The sequence below is a fragment of the Apodemus sylvaticus genome, chromosome 20, assembly GCF_947179515.1.
Source record: "Apodemus sylvaticus chromosome 20, mApoSyl1.1, whole genome shotgun sequence".
In the NCBI taxonomy this organism is placed as follows: domain Eukaryota; kingdom Metazoa; phylum Chordata; class Mammalia; order Rodentia; family Muridae; genus Apodemus; species Apodemus sylvaticus.
In genome coordinates, this window is record NC_067491.1 from 13,459,850 (window position 1) to 13,475,262 (window position 15,413).

Here is a 15,413-nt window from a genome sequence, read left to right on the forward strand (position 1 = left end):
GGTAATAAAACATTGAAGAAACAAAACCCTTTTCCTTAGCAGGCCATCCTCATTCTTTCTCAGCTGCGTTACCAGGTAACACAACCTTCACTGTATGTGGAGATGGAATAGCCCTCAAAACTACTCTGCATAGGTGGTAGGTAGCTCAAAATCCGAACATGTGACTTGGGGCCAACACACTAACTCTAGACCATAGTCTTTGCTTTGAAGACACAAAACAATTAGCAGATACCCTTTCCTATCAGCAAGAGAAAGGTCTCTGAAATTGACTTCCAGGGAACAGAGATTGTTGGGGATAAGAAAATTATAAGAAGAATTGCTTTATTGACACATGGACAGACAGACAGACAGACAGACAACAGCACCACAAAGACTCTGAGCAGAATTTAGATACCAGCATCACAGGCAGACAGCCTGACCTGGGGCTCTGAGGACTAGGTTCACCTTTTATAAATTCCTGAGGAAGAGGGAAGACTTTGAAGTGGGATCCTGCCATAAGGTCCTCTGGTTTCCCAGCAGGAGGTGTGGAAGAGGGTAAGGATCAAGATGTGTGGCCACCTATACCACCTTGACATAAATTCACCTCCCCAGCAGGTACTGTGGTCTGAGCAGCATTCTGGTCCTGATGCTACAGTTTACATTTAGAACCTAAAGAGCAGCTTTCCTCCCTGTTATCACACAGAGGAGAACAGTGTAGGGCATCATCTCCATGGAAGGTTACTTGAGCTCACCTTTAGGGATTTCAACAGTAGTGTTCTGTCTGAACCTTTCAATGGGTTCACAAGAGCACTTTCCTTCATTTGAGATTTCAGCTTGATACAGATATCTGGGACTACTTAACTAGAGCTAAAAAGCGTGTGCGTTTGAAGTCAGGAGAGATGGGTGAAGATGCTGTGTTCACGACCCAGCACCCACATAGGACAGTTCACAACTACCTTTAAGTTCAGTTCTAGGGAACATGACAACCCCTTCTGGCCTCTGCAGGTACCTGCACATTTATTCACCTAGTCTCATACACACACACACACACACACACACACACACACACACACACATACACACACACACACACATACACACACACACACACACATACACACACACACATACACACACACACACACACACACAATAATAAACAATCACATCTTAAAAGACCCCTGTGTTTGAGTTAGCAGCCACTCATCACCATTAAGAAAGAACAAGGAAATCCTGGTTGTGGTGGTTTGAACATGCTCCGACAAAGAGTGGCACTGTTAGGGCTGGCCTTGTCAGAGGAAATGTGTCACTGTGGGGGTAGGCTTTGAGACCCTCCTCCTACCCCCCTGGAAGACAGTCCTCTCCTAGTGACCTTTAGATGAAGGTGTAGATCTCTCAGCTCCTGCACCATGTCTGCCTGGATGCTGCCATGCCCCTGCCTTTATAATAATGAACTGAACCTCTGAACCTGTAAGTCAGCCCCAATTAAATGTTGTCCTTACTAAGAGTTGCTTTGGTCATGATGTCTGTTCATAGCAGTAAAGTAAGACACTGGTGGTAGTGGCACAAGCCTTTTGTTTTGTTTTGTTTTGTTTTGTTTTTTCCCAGAGAGGGTTTCTCTGTATAGCCCTGGCTGTCCTGAAACTCATTCTGTAGACCAGGCTGGCCTTGAACTCAGAAATCCACCTGCCTCTGCCTCCCAGAGTGCTGGGATCACAGGCATGTGCCACCAGCACCTGGCATTTATTTATTTATTTATTTATTTATTTATTTATTTATTTATTTATTTATGCACAAGCCTTTAATCCCAGCGCTAGGGAGGCAGAGGCAGGCAGATCTCTCTGAGTTCAAGGCTAGCCTGGTATACAGAGGGAGTTCCAGGACAGCCAGGGCTATATAGAGAAACTCTCTTGAACAACCAAAGAGGAAGAAGAGGAGGAAAAGGAAGAGGAGGAGGAAAAGGAAGAGGAGGAGGAGAAGGAGAAGGAGGAGGAGGAGGAGGAGGAGGAGGAGGAGGAGGAGGAGGAGGAGGAGGAGGAGGAGGAGAAAAATCAGAAAAATCAGAAGCAACATCAGCTAAGGCAAGCGGCACATCCATAGTAGCAGTTGGGCTACATTAGACTAAGTGATGAAGTCCTCAAGGAAGGATCTGCTGCTCTATTTCACTCAGAGAAGATGGTTGGGCAAATTTTTATTTGACATTCGGTAATATATCCAAAGAATCATTCCAGAAGAAAACTGATCTGTAAGCTCCATCGAGAGACACACTGAGGTGCTCTAAACTAACTAAGCTATTTAACTTAGCTTTGAAAATAATTTACACATTCTATGTTGCTTTTTGTAACTCTATGAAGTTATAGTTTATAGCTTAAATACATGATTAAATGAAACAACTTGGAATTTTTCGACTAACTATCAAAGTCCTTTGACACACTGAGATCTGTCCCTTTCAAAAGGAAACTTTCACGGGCAGTTAGGTTACGCACATATGCCAAATTAGACCAAATCACATTTGGAAAAGGTAAATTATACACTTAAGGATCAAAAGCCAAAAGAACATGATACGCCACTCGTATAACTTGACACAGATTAGCCTGCTTCATCAGATGGTTGGCTCGCAGAGGAAAGAGGAGCTTTCGGTAGTTGGAGGTTCGTGTATGATTTCTCTAGTGTGCATTCCAAATTCCCTCCACTCTTCTGAGTTTCTGCTCACAAGGCTAGATCTGGTCACAGCTCTTTAGGTTTGCAGGAGGCTTTAGCTATCTCAGTCTTTCCAAATATCAGGGAGGGTAGGGGAAGGCAAAGGTACTCAAACAGCTTTTAAACTTTTTGCCTTTGAACATTTATTTTTAATGTGTTAATTATAGGAGGCTATGAACTTTATTCTCAGATAGGAAACACACTTAAAAAGTTTAGAGGGAAAACAAAGCCCGAGGCTCTGTTAAGATAATGTATTTTTGTAGTCTGATCTGCTGTTTGAGACTTCTGCCTCACTAAAAAGCTTGGGGGGAGGGGAACCTGAGGGTGGACCACACACCCTGTTTGGAATGGGATGGGGTGGGGTGGGGTGTGATCAGTTCCTTCTCCACAGGGAGCCAAGGGGTGCTGGGTAGCATCTAAGCTGCCTCATTTCTGGCTGCTAGCTTACCAGGAGCTGTGTTTGATTTCTGTCCTTTTCTTACAGGTGGACGAAAAGCACGGTGAAAGCTGTTAGGTTTCTTCATCTCCTTCCTTTCAGCTCTTTTTGCTGTCAACATCTCTAGAAGCAAGGGATGGTGACCAAAGAAACAAAGGGCATTCTGGGATTGCCTCCTGGCTGTTGCTGCTGCTGCTTGCTATAATGTAGGTTAGCTGGGAACAGGTCTGGTCTCCCCATTGGCTCTGTCTGCAGAGGTGGTAAGGGCAGCGCTAGATGCAGGGTGTAGTCATGCTCTTAGAAGCCATAGCCTTGGTTGCTGAAGAAGGGCCAGCCCTGGTGGTGGGAGGGGCCCAAAAGATTCCAGAAACAGGACTGAGTTTCCTCTGTGACATAGGCTGGAACTGTTCCTGGGCTCTGTGACTCCTCTTAAGGCCTAGAGTCATGGAACTCATCACCCTCTCTGGGAAATGAACACCAGACCTTCTCAAAATATGTCCATGACATACTGTTAGAGTTGCTGTATTTCCCCCTTTGGACAATGAGGGTTTTAATATTTATGTGACAGCAGTTCTTTCTTTTCTGGCAATGTCCTTACTTCATCCTGGAAATACCTAGAAGTTGTTTTTGTTCTGTTTTGTAAACTATGGCCTCACCAACAATACAGCAAAGAGACGTTTTTATTATCTTTGTGGCTTTCGAGGTGACTCACCACCCATGAGTGGCCTGGTTACTATAGAAATGTAACTGTTAGAAAGTGGACGGTAAATGATGGCCCAGAGTGGAGACATAAATAAAGCAGGGGAAGAAATCAGGGTGTATAGTGAGGGTGGCAACAAAGTTTTTTATTTTCAGTTACTTGATGTCTCTACATCTAAAATGGCAGTATTAAGCAATAAAGCTTAATTTTCCTATTTTCCCCACCAAATTGGAGTACTATATTTTTTTTCATGTATTTTAAGTGGGAATAAAAGTTCATACCATTTGGGCTCTACTGATTGTTAAGATATAGAGCATCGGATCTCCTGAGACATGTGGATAAACATCCCGCTACATCCGTGTCATCGGAGCCTAGGTGCTTCCATTGCAGCAAACATGACCTGCAAACATCTCAACCCAGGTCTCTGTTTATCTTTCTGCTCCAGATGGATGGCTGTGAGCTGATTCAAGAGAGAATGTATGACTCGGTGAGGGGAAAGGCAGGCCTCAGCTTCGTTCCGCACTCCAAATCCAAGATGTGCAAACATCTACGGGACACATTGGCGGCCGTTGGCGGCCATTCGTATTCACTAATGACCTTAACAACACAGGAGCCTTACCTAACACAAACAAACGGCCAGCCTTCAGAGTAGAAATACAAACAATATTGCGAGGATTGTAATGGCTCTATCCTGGAGAAGGATGGAACCTGTTTGTCACTGACGAGCAGTGCATATGAGGACACCACATACATCTATATGCATATTCCAACTTTATGCCCTGGAGTCATTGTAGGAAAAGCTTGAGCCATGTATCACAGTTCAGTAAAACTGTAAAATCATGATCCTGCCCCCTTTAAGACGGTGGTCACCCTAGGAGGCCAGATCTCACAGCCTGATTAAATGAGGCCTCCCTGTTGCCCACTCTCTCTCCAACTGGTTATCCTGTGCCAAGTGGTTATCACTGTAATTATTCCCATTTTTAGCAAGGGCATAATAACCTTATGATACTTGTTCAGGGTCCTGCAGCTAGAATGTAACGTTTGGGTGACAGACCTCCAGTACGTAGAGTCTCGTTTGCTGCATATCTGCAACTGGGCTCTGTCAAGATTAGTTTTTTACTCTAGCCTTAGTTGAGAAATGAAAGGGGAACCTAGATTTTAGTATTCTAAGGTCATTCTTTCATTTTTATAATTTCAAGTTATTGTGAATTTCATTTACTAAAGAAGAAAAGCCTTATATTTGAGCACATGTTTTATTTTTAGTTAGTGTGTGTGTAAGTATGTGTATGTATGTATGTGTGTGTGTGTGTGTCTGTCTGTCTGTACACTTTTTCTATCAGGTACCCCCAGAGGTCCGAAGACGTATAAATTCCCCTGGGACTGGAGTTACAGATGACTTTGAGACACCTTACAAGGTGACTGGGAATAGAACGTGGGTCCTCTTACAGGAACAGGACACACCCTTAGCTACTGGCTTATCGCGACATCCCTGCCAAGATTCACATTTTAAAAGGTGAATAAGTCACAAATGATGTGTATGCCACCAGGGAATCCAGGATGCCGGCCATGCCTGTATTGTGGTCTTCTCTGCATTATGGCTTCAGGTTCCTATCAGCTGCAGAAACTGCTTCTGACAGTGGGTGATTGTTGTTGTGCACGGTATAGTACTGATGGACAGGATTAGTACTGAGAGATGGTCTTGGGATAAGAACTCTTTGGCACACAAACCAAAGAGTCAAAAGATCCAGCAACCCCTCCCCCTTTTCTCAGTCCCCGTCTTAGCATCTCTGGGTTTGACACGCACAGATGCTCCTCTGCTTCTTTCCCATGGTAGACATAAAAATAAGCCTGGTCATCTTTAGGGTTTTTTTTTTTTTTTTTATATAGGAATCACAATCCCAGACAACAAAAATATACAAGGCATGAAATACACTGAGATTGGATCTATCTAGAAATATAGGCATTTTCTCCATATATATAAAGCTGTCCAACTTCTTTAACAGAAAAGAAACAAACCTGTGTTTCTTCCCTCTAGAAGCACCCAGCCATTCTCTCTTTCTATATAAATCATACTAACTCACACCAATGGCCATCACACCTTCCTTACCTTAATTTGTCTACATAGGCTTGGCTATCTAGCCCAGCAAATATTTTCAAGAATGGGAGTTCATAGACTCCCATTCTTTTTGTGAAGTTTAGCATCCTTCTAACTTTCTTAATTCTTGAGTTCTTAAATGGACATACTACCAAACCGCCTTCTAACTACATCTCTCTATGCTCATATCCTAGCACTGTTCTCAGCCCTCATCAGAGAAGTACCATTGTGGGGTAAATGGCAGCTAATATAGAAACTCACAACTGCTTAATGTGCAGAGAATAAGTTTCTGTACATTTATATCATCCTCAACTTGACAATCCACACCACACATACACTACACACTAGAAACATATACATTACACATTACATGTACACTATACACACACTACCTACCTACACACACACACACACACACACACACACACTAAGGCTAAGGGATCATCAGGGATGAGTATTGATTGTAGAAGCAAAAGGTTGGACAACTGCAGCAAACCGCTTTTGACCAACATGACAGGTCGTTGCACACAGGAACTCATAGCTATGATTCCGGCACTAGACCTACACAGGATCAAGCTAGTCACCATTCCATTGAGGATGTGGGAAGAACCTAGCGAGGGAGCTATTGGCATCTGGTGTCTGTTAGAGAAGAGATAGCCTTATTTAAGGGTGTAGGCTCTGGAAAGCTAGCCATGTTCCAGGGGATGTCCCTTGCATGTATAGTTAGCATTTCTTGAAAGATGGGTAAGCAACAAGGAAGAATCTCAAAGTAGCAGGAAAGGGAGGTGGCATGTGTAAGCTTCTAAAAGAATAAATAAATATATATTAAAAGCAAGAAATACTTGCAACAGAAGGGAGTCTCAATGCAATGGCATAAAGATAAGAGCAAAGGAAAAGTCAGAGAATGAGAATTTGAAAGTAAAGTTCAAACTTCACTCCAAAGGAAGTCAAGAAATAGGATATGAAATGTGTTATGATAAACAAAATGTACAAAACTCACGCTTATCAAAAGAGGGGTGGCGTTTGTACAAAACCGCTTTCGAGGGAATAAGCTATGAAGAACAGATGTTTATGCCTGGAGCTACTCAAGGTAGAAAGGCGACTCAAAAGACATTAAAAGAGAAAAATTTTAAAAAGTTGTTACAGGCAAAGTTGTAGGTACATAGTTGTAGGAAAAGGTAGTCTGGGCTAAATCCACCTGAAGTTATATTCAGCGTAAGCGTTCCCATCCAGATCCTGGGTTTCAGTCGTGGTTCTTAGCCTGAGCCACCAGCTACAGAGCAATTGTCAAACTGCCACACCTCTTAGGGTGCGCTTCCTGTGCATTTTCTGGAGACCAAATGGGCCATGTGGTTGGCGGTTCACTTACATGAGCTTTTGAAGTCTTTCTTCTTCAGTCTCCTTCTCATCATGGTTCCCCGTGGGCTGGTGGAGTAGAGGCTGCGGGGTAAAGTCCCCATGTTCAGGGAACTCAGACTGTACGCACTCATGGAGGTAGGAGAGGATGAGGGCGCCATGGTCGCTGTAAGAGAGCAGAGACTTGGCACGGAGCAGTCCGAGACACGGCGGCCTGAGCCTGCCACCCCTTGCCAACCAGCGACCACCCAAAGAGACATCACATAGTCACGATTAGTTAGTATCCCAACCCAGACACAGACTAAGCCCGGAGCCAGCACTTTAGAGTTTCAGAGTTATAAGTTTTGAGGATTAGGATCCTCCATAGCCTGTGGCTGCACGTAGACTGTGCATTTTGCTTCGAACAAACAAACAAAGATTAGAACAAATTCCTCCATTAAAAACTTAAGACATCAGACACACAATGTCACTTTTGGAGCATTTTCTGACATGTATGTCATAAGTGATTCACATACACAGAGATCTGAGATCACCATACTCCAAGTTCTGAGTTGTCCCCTGAGCTGCATAGAAAGGCTTCTGAACTTTTACTCGTTTTTCTTCCTTTATTGTTTCTGGGGCGCTGGGGATTGAACTCAGGCCTTACACACGCGAAGCCAGTCAGCCATCACTAAGCAACATCCCCCATGCCTTCTGATGGTTTATACTGACGAATGCTTCCCAGCAGAATGGAAGACAGATGACCAGAAACAACAGGGTGTTAGTACAAAGAAAGCCACCGTGACAACAAAAAGCAGGCAACACACATGGAGCTGGAGATGTAGCGAGTTAGGGGGGTGGGGGGTGGGGGGGAGAAGGTGCGAGGAAAAGAGAATCAAAGGAAGGGCCAGGAGGAGAAAGCGTGGAACATTACGAGGGCTGTTTGGAGGAAGCGCTTTCGGGAAAGCCAGGGCCGGCACTCTGCAATGGTCTGGGTGGTGCGTGTTATGGTGATGGTTGGTATAAACGCCACACTGGTTGCTGGCCCAGGAATCCCAGGGAAGTTGTCTGTCGCTCCTCTGAATTTTCACTGCCCGTGTGACGTGATGATGAGAAATAAGGAAGACAAGGAACCAAAAAACAAAAGAAAAAAAAAACAAAAGAAAAAAAAAAACAGAAAAAAAAGAAGAAAAAAGTAACTGAACTGCACAAATTAAGAAAAAGAAAAAGAAAAATTGTTAACAGAAACGAAAGCTGCTTGCAAAGGGGGAAACATCTGCTTGGCTTCTCCCGTTTCTAAATGGTCAGCAAAGGAGATGATTCACAGAGGCTGTGGAGACTTTCATCTCCCTGAGAACAATGCGTGTCTTTTCCCGGCCCACATTTTCTCCCTTTAAGATGACTATTGAATCAATTTCTAATCTCCCCCTGCACTTCACTGTAGACATTAAAAAACATTTTTTTTTTTTGGAAACTTAAAAGTCATCCTCATAAAGATCTATGGCACACGAATAGTAATTAAGGCTTTGCAAATCCTGGTCAGTTAGGCACTCTTCATCAGAGAAAAAGAGGAGATGGGATAGTAAATCACACTAGCTTGTGATGCATGTCCCACCGCACGATTTACTGCCCCGCTGTTTTAATTACACTGCCATCCATCCATCGCGTGTGTTTGATTTTCCTCAACAATAAACAGTTACAATCATCTGCCCCTATCAGGACCTTTTTCTCTTCCCTGACTAATAAGGAAAAAAAGTCTCAATATATTTTGTGATTTTTTTTTTAAAGTATGTACAAGACACATTTAGTTTAAGACTGCTTTATGTTATTATATTTCATTAATATGGCATAAAATTGTAATGAGTTTAACTGCAAAGTTTTGGTCTCTATTTTCTGTTTATAAAAAAAAATGGAAGTATATCATGTTCCCATTTTAAATTTGCTGTTGCTATGATTTGACTTTTCGGGGTGAGGATGTAGCGTGATTGGTGGAGAGCTCACTAAGTTTACAGGACCCCTGGGCTTGGTACTCAGAATGCATAAACCAGGCCCCGTGAGACACACCTAGAATCCCAGCACTCAAGAGATGCAGACAGAAGAACTGGAAGTTTAAAGCCATCACAGCCTACACAGCCTGGGCTACATGAGACCCAATTTTGTTAAATTTTTAACTTTAAACCTTATCATTAACATGTTGCATACCCTGAATTTTAACTGGAATGGAAAGACTTTACCCTCAAAACAAGGAAAAATTAAATTTCTATCCGTCTGGCATTCTGGAAATCAACTAGTATTATATCCTCGTGACCATCTCTGATAGGGATGATACTAGACTTGCTAGGGACTTTTTCACTGAATGATCTTGGAAGCGGTAGAAACAGTCATGGCTTTGATTTGCTTTTATGACTCTGTGGTTAAGAATCTGAAGGAGGGGCTGTAGTTACTCACGCAAAGGCGTTGGAAGCTTTGCATGCAGGCAAATGAGTGTGCTCTAGATGAGCGAGTCTGGCACCCCCAGCCCTTCTCATCCTCAAAGGCCATGTTTCCTAGCGTGAGGCTGACCTGGGCTTCCATCACATGCCTATGTGTTTCCCCTCCTCTTTGACCTACCCAGCTAGGCAGCCTCTCAGCCCCACTCTGCCCACAGTCAATAGATCATGGAAGCATCTCTCCTGCTGTGGGAATTACACACACACAGTGTTCAGCATGGTGCTGCTTCGCAGAATACAAGCAGATTAGCCACATGCAGCAGCACTGACTCTCCCTACTGCTCCATCGACTTAGATTTGAAATAGATTTGATCTTGGTCAACACATTTCCCTCCCTTGAAACTCCAGGTTTTAGAAGACTTGTGGAACATCTGTCAACATCTGTAAAGGCAGCCATTTTCATAGCCACTGTAGTCTAGCACTGGGCCTATCTTTCTGCAGGAGTATCTGGTTTGAGTTTCCTGTCTATGTGCTGAGTCTCGGCTACCATCTCTTTCCTAGACTACAGCACTACTGCCGCATTAGCCTTCTGGTTCATATCTGGCACATCTGCTTTCCAGCATCCATGACACGTCTAGGGGGAACTTGTTTTTTAGAATCAATTATTTTATTTATTTACATCCCAACTGTTGCCAGCTCCAGCCCCCTCCCACAGTTCCCTATCCCTCCCATTCCTCCTCCTCCTTGCCTCCCCATCCCCCAGTATCCCCTTTCCCTGGGGCATCAAGTCTCTTGAAGATTAGGCGCATCTTTTCCCACTGAGGCCAGGTCAGGCAGTCCTCTGCTATCTATGTGCTGGGAGGGGGCGGGGGCTTGGACCAGCCCATGTATGCTGCTTGGGTGGTGGTTCATTCTCTGGGAGCTCCCAGGGATCTGGGTTAGTTGAGATTACAGCTGTTCTACCTATGGGGTTGTCGTCCTCTTTAGCTCCTTCAACCCTTATCCTAATTCCTCAATAGGCGTCCCTGGCTTCAGTCCAGTGGTTGGGTATAAGTATCTACATCTGTCTCAGTCAGCTGCTGGGAGAGGGCCTCTCAGAGGACAGCCATGCTAGGCTCCTGTATGTGTCCCATCATGTCACCACTATGTCCATGGTTTCTGCTGAAGGAGAACTGGACAGTCTCTTACCTCTATATTTGTTTTGGTTTTGGATCATTCACTGTACATCTCTTTCAGCCATGCTGCTCTTGTGCCTCTTAGAACAAGCCAGCTATCTTCCTTCTGCAATCCTACGGCTGCCTCCACTGTCTGTATGGCTAGCTTCTTCTCGGCATTTAAGCCTTAGTTCTGGTGTTATCTCTACCGAAGAACTACTACTGACTTTACTGGTTGGAGGAGCTGCCAATGTCTTGTTATCTCATCAACGGTCTGTACCCTGCACACCCCTTGTCACTGTCTGGATTGTCCTTACTATACAATGCATGAAATGTGTGTTCTCTAAGAATAGAGGTCTCTACTTGTCTTGCTTCTTAGAGACTTGAACTGCACCCAGGACATAATGGTTGATGACTGCATGGTAATAGCTTTGTCCCTGAGATAAAGGAGTATTTTAGGTAAGACATTAGTGGTCTTTTTTTTCTTTTTCTTCTCTTCATTATCCTTGTTTACTTTGTGACACATAAGACACCTTGCAGCAAGATGCAGTTAGTGTTGATCTGGTTAATCTACAATTATGGCCTCTCTATTGTCCTCCTAACAAAGTGTTGTCTGCGTTTCTAACGAAGCTGGGCTGGAGTGAATGGACTTCAGAATTCCACACCCGCCTCAGCTCTTTGCTGAATACTTTGAAAACTACTGAGTGTTTATTAGAACTGTCAAGGCAAATTAATGAGCCCATAAGGAAGATATTGCTGAGCAGTTCATCCCCATGCCAACTACAGGCAGATGAACTGGAGGTCATAAACTTCCCCTTGATCTGTAACCATTATCAGGGGCTAACTCTTTAAACACAGAGTGATTATGAGGTAAGGTGATACAGGTGATGCAGAAAGCTGGATCCACGATTGATGAAAGGCCTTTTGAAATTGACATAGGTGGGCACAAAGGGTGAATGTCCCCCTTTGAATGTATACGCCAAATCTCTTATGTTCTAGAGCAGACTACTGGACATTCATATACTAAATAAGTATCCCAGGGGATTGATAATAAGATGTTGCATTTTGGGCATGCTCTTGCATTTTGAAAAGGAAACTCAGGGACACTCTCTGACTTAGCTGTGCAATAGTAGCAGTCCACATTCACAGCCCAGATGCTGTGCTAACTTTTTAATGGCGTGTCTCAGATGCTGCTGCTTAAGGTATTCTGATGAGGGTGGGCATGACTGTAACCCACACTTTATAGATAAAAAACTTAGGGTTCGGAAAAGTTGGGTAGCTTTCTTAAGGTCCTAAGGTGCCAGAATGGACTCTTTGGATGCCCAACCCACAGCCACCACAAGTCACTGCCTCTTCCTATAGAGGCTGGCGAAGCCTTTGCTCCAGATGGGAAAACAAGCTAAAGTGATAATGTTTCCCACTGCAGCTACAGTTCCGGCTGCTTACAACACATAGAGCACCGGCTTCTGTTTTCCTAATGGTGTTCCCTTGCCCTGCCAGGATGTCTGAGAGAATGGGTGACAGCTAGCCTGGTGGTTGTCCCTGAGATCACAAAATAGAATATGCCCCTGCTTTGAACACATTAAGCCTAGCGACCCTGGCCACAGTGACTTTACTAGAGCCCCCTTTCCTTCGATCGAGTTTAAGTCTCCCAAAGATCTGCCGTGGCACAGTTTTTAACCTCAACGAAAACTAATAATCTTCTTTGCATTGTGGTGCTGGGGATGCAACTTAAGCCTTTTCCATGCTCCCTTAGGCAAGCATGCTCCCACTGAGCCACACAGCTATCCCTGAAAAGGCCACCGTGGCCAGTGTGGTGAATGCTATCGTTTACCAGGGAAAGGCAAAGCGACTGTCCTGTGCTGAGTTAGCGCATCCTTTCCCACACTGATCTGGGATCACTGTGGTGAATGTTTTGGGGCCAGTCACCTCTGGAAAACTTTGAATCTTCATACTTTCATGAGAACGAGAGGCACAGTGCCCAGGCACTGCAGACCAGAAAAAGCAATCAGAACTTACATTTTGAAATAGTGGTGGAAATACGAGAGACTTCAGTAATGCAGAAATAGAAGCCCAAGAATTGCCAAGGGACCCCACATTCGCTCTTGAGCATTCTCCCTTGGGACTAAGATATAATTATGTTTAAGTGCCCCTATTTATTTCTTGTAGAAAGTCTGCTTTTAATGTAAAACATAGGGAAGACGTTAATAGGCTAAATAAGGAAGACAGCCAGCCCTAGACTGTCAGCCTCCTACCTTACAAATATAAATGACGTCAGGGGTTCCAGGAAAGGAAAAACATTGCATTCTCCCTCTACCCAGCTCAGCACATAAATTCTTCAACTTTTCAAATGATCTCGGCAGGTAAAAATATTTAACATTTCATAAGCTGGGAGCTATTTGAACTCTTTAGGATTTGCATACAGGGCAAAGAGAGTAAAATAATGAGGCTGTTAAAGAAAATAAAAAGTAATGTTTTGAAAGGGTCTGTTTACATTTCTGATTTCCTGACGCCAGACGGGAGCTACGTCCTCTCCAAAGAGCACAGCACACAGTCTGAATGCTTCTGTGCCTCCAGGCTGACGGCATCTTCATATACATTGAGAAGATGCATGCAGGCGTGGTTTTAGACACCTCCCCTCTCAGCCGGTGCAGGAAGGACCTAGGGCTATGGTTGAGCCCTATGTGCGTCCCATTGGCTTCCGCATCCTTCAAGCTCCTTGGTACCTCAATTCCGCTGTGCCGATTTCCAATCCTAACCTGCCTGTGCGGCATCATTTCCTCACACCAAAGTGTCAAATTAAAATCTGATAAGGGCAACGCTGTACCAGAGATTATCACTAGCTCCGGGGCTGCGTAAGCCCCATTTAATTAAAAAGGTTGCATCCAGCTGACTTATTCAGTATGAAAATTATTCCCTCCCCCTTTCTCCTCCCCCCTGTAGAGAAGCGCAGTGCTTTCTAGAAGGTGAGAGGCACAGCATAGATGACCTTCCCACAAGCAAAATTCCTCTGCTTAAAAATTCAAGTGTGCTGTTGCTTATTGTAGAAAAGCACCGTTCCTCTTTTGGTGGGGAGGTTGCCTGCTTCCTAGGCTGAAAAGGGTGCAGGGGCATGCGGTTTAAGAAATAGGTGGGGAATGGAATTGGAACAAAGATTCCAGAAGGAACTTGGACTTCCCTGGATTTGTGGTTCAAAGGCTTGTGTTTGTGCCAGCCGGCTTTGGCTCAGGATGCCTGTGCAGATTTCCGCAGCTGGCTCTCTTTACTGCAATGAGTCTACTGCCTCATTCTCCCTGGCACAAGGTTTGGCCAGAAAGTGTGCTCTTTATCTTGGAGATAGATATTCTGGCAAATAGGCAAAAAACATTGAAATCAACTTTTCCTATAACAGTCTCTCCCTGATTAATATTTAATGTATCTGTTATTAATATGAATTTGCTTTATTTTACTCTAGGAGAGTAAAAAACAATTCATTCAGAGGTGGTGGGAGAGGGTTACAAAGGTTAATACTATCTGAGGTCCTTGGTAAGGCACATCTTCCTGGCCTCCTCACTGCAAGGCGGGTTTTTAGTTTTATGTGGTGTGTGTGTGTGTGTGTGAGAGAGAGAGAGAGAGAGAGAGAGAGAGAGAAAGAGAGAGAGAGAGAGAGAGAGAGAGAGAGAGAGAGAGAGAGAGAGAGAGGAAGAGAGGAAGAGAATTTTAATGCTTGTTTTCATTGTCCCTTATAGAGACTCAAAATTCACTGTGACCATCACAAAGTCAGATCATTTTCCTTCTTACAATACTCAATTTACACAAAGTTTAAACAAACAAATCAAAAAGCCTTAGATTTCAATCTCAGGATTTCTCTCCTGTTTTGGGGTTTCCAGTAACTATCCACGCATGTCACAAGGGACTCTGAAGATAGAAAGGATAAAGAGACATAGGCTAGGGATACAGTACCAGACCTTGTGTTCCTAACTCTCTGGAGGAAGAAGCTGCAAGAGCGAGAACAAGAGGAAGATCTAGAAGGCTCCGCTCACCATGGTCAGGTCCCTTTAGGGCCAGGCGAGTCTGATGGTGTGGGAGAATCTCCAGTTTGACCTGGTCAGTTGTGTTGGCCAGGAACTGGGTCGCTTCTGCGAGGGTACAATACTCCATGCTCGTGCCGTCGATGGAGAGGATGTGGTCTCCCACATGTAGCGCACCACATCTATGGAAAGGAGAGGCAGCATCATCAAAAGTATCTCTTCCTGGATGAGACTTTCATGTTCTTTAGAGTCTTATGCAATTATCGCTTACTCAAAAAAGATTTAATGTTATTATTTTAAGTATGTAGGGTTTGAATCAAAATATAAAATCTTGTGGAAAATGCTGAAAAATGTGAACAAATGATTTTCTTATTCTCTTGTCCTTAAACATTTTGGGGTAGAGATGTTAAACATTAAGGGGAAACAGGCAAGTGGGTGTGAAGAAGAGAACTATTTTTCCCATGATTCTGTTCTCTGACTTTTTTCTCCTAGGCTCTTAAGTCATAATTATGAGCTGTCAGTCACTAAGAGTCTTAAGATGTGACTTGCCAAACTGGTCTAGGGTCCTGTGGAGG

At 43.9% G+C, this 15,413-nt stretch overlaps 1 protein-coding gene across 5 annotated transcripts in view; it reads right to left on the reverse strand.

The window, feature by feature from the left end:
• Positions 1-15,413, reverse strand: part of Grip1 (glutamate receptor interacting protein 1) — a 386,557-nt gene that overhangs the window by 83,628 nt on the left and 287,516 nt on the right. For 3 of the 5 annotated variants that reach the window (XM_052165136.1, XM_052165135.1, XM_052165134.1), the window contains 3 exons: positions 14,851-15,020; positions 8,180-8,335; positions 7,280-7,432 (listed from right to left, as the gene is read on the reverse strand). In XM_052165136.1, coding sequence (XP_052021096.1) covers positions 7,280-7,432; positions 8,180-8,335; positions 14,851-15,020 — 479 coding nt within the window. The remainder of the gene's footprint in view (positions 1-7,279; positions 7,433-8,179; positions 8,336-14,850; positions 15,021-15,413) is intronic. The other 2 variants (XM_052165139.1, XM_052165137.1) reach the window with 1 other exon arrangement.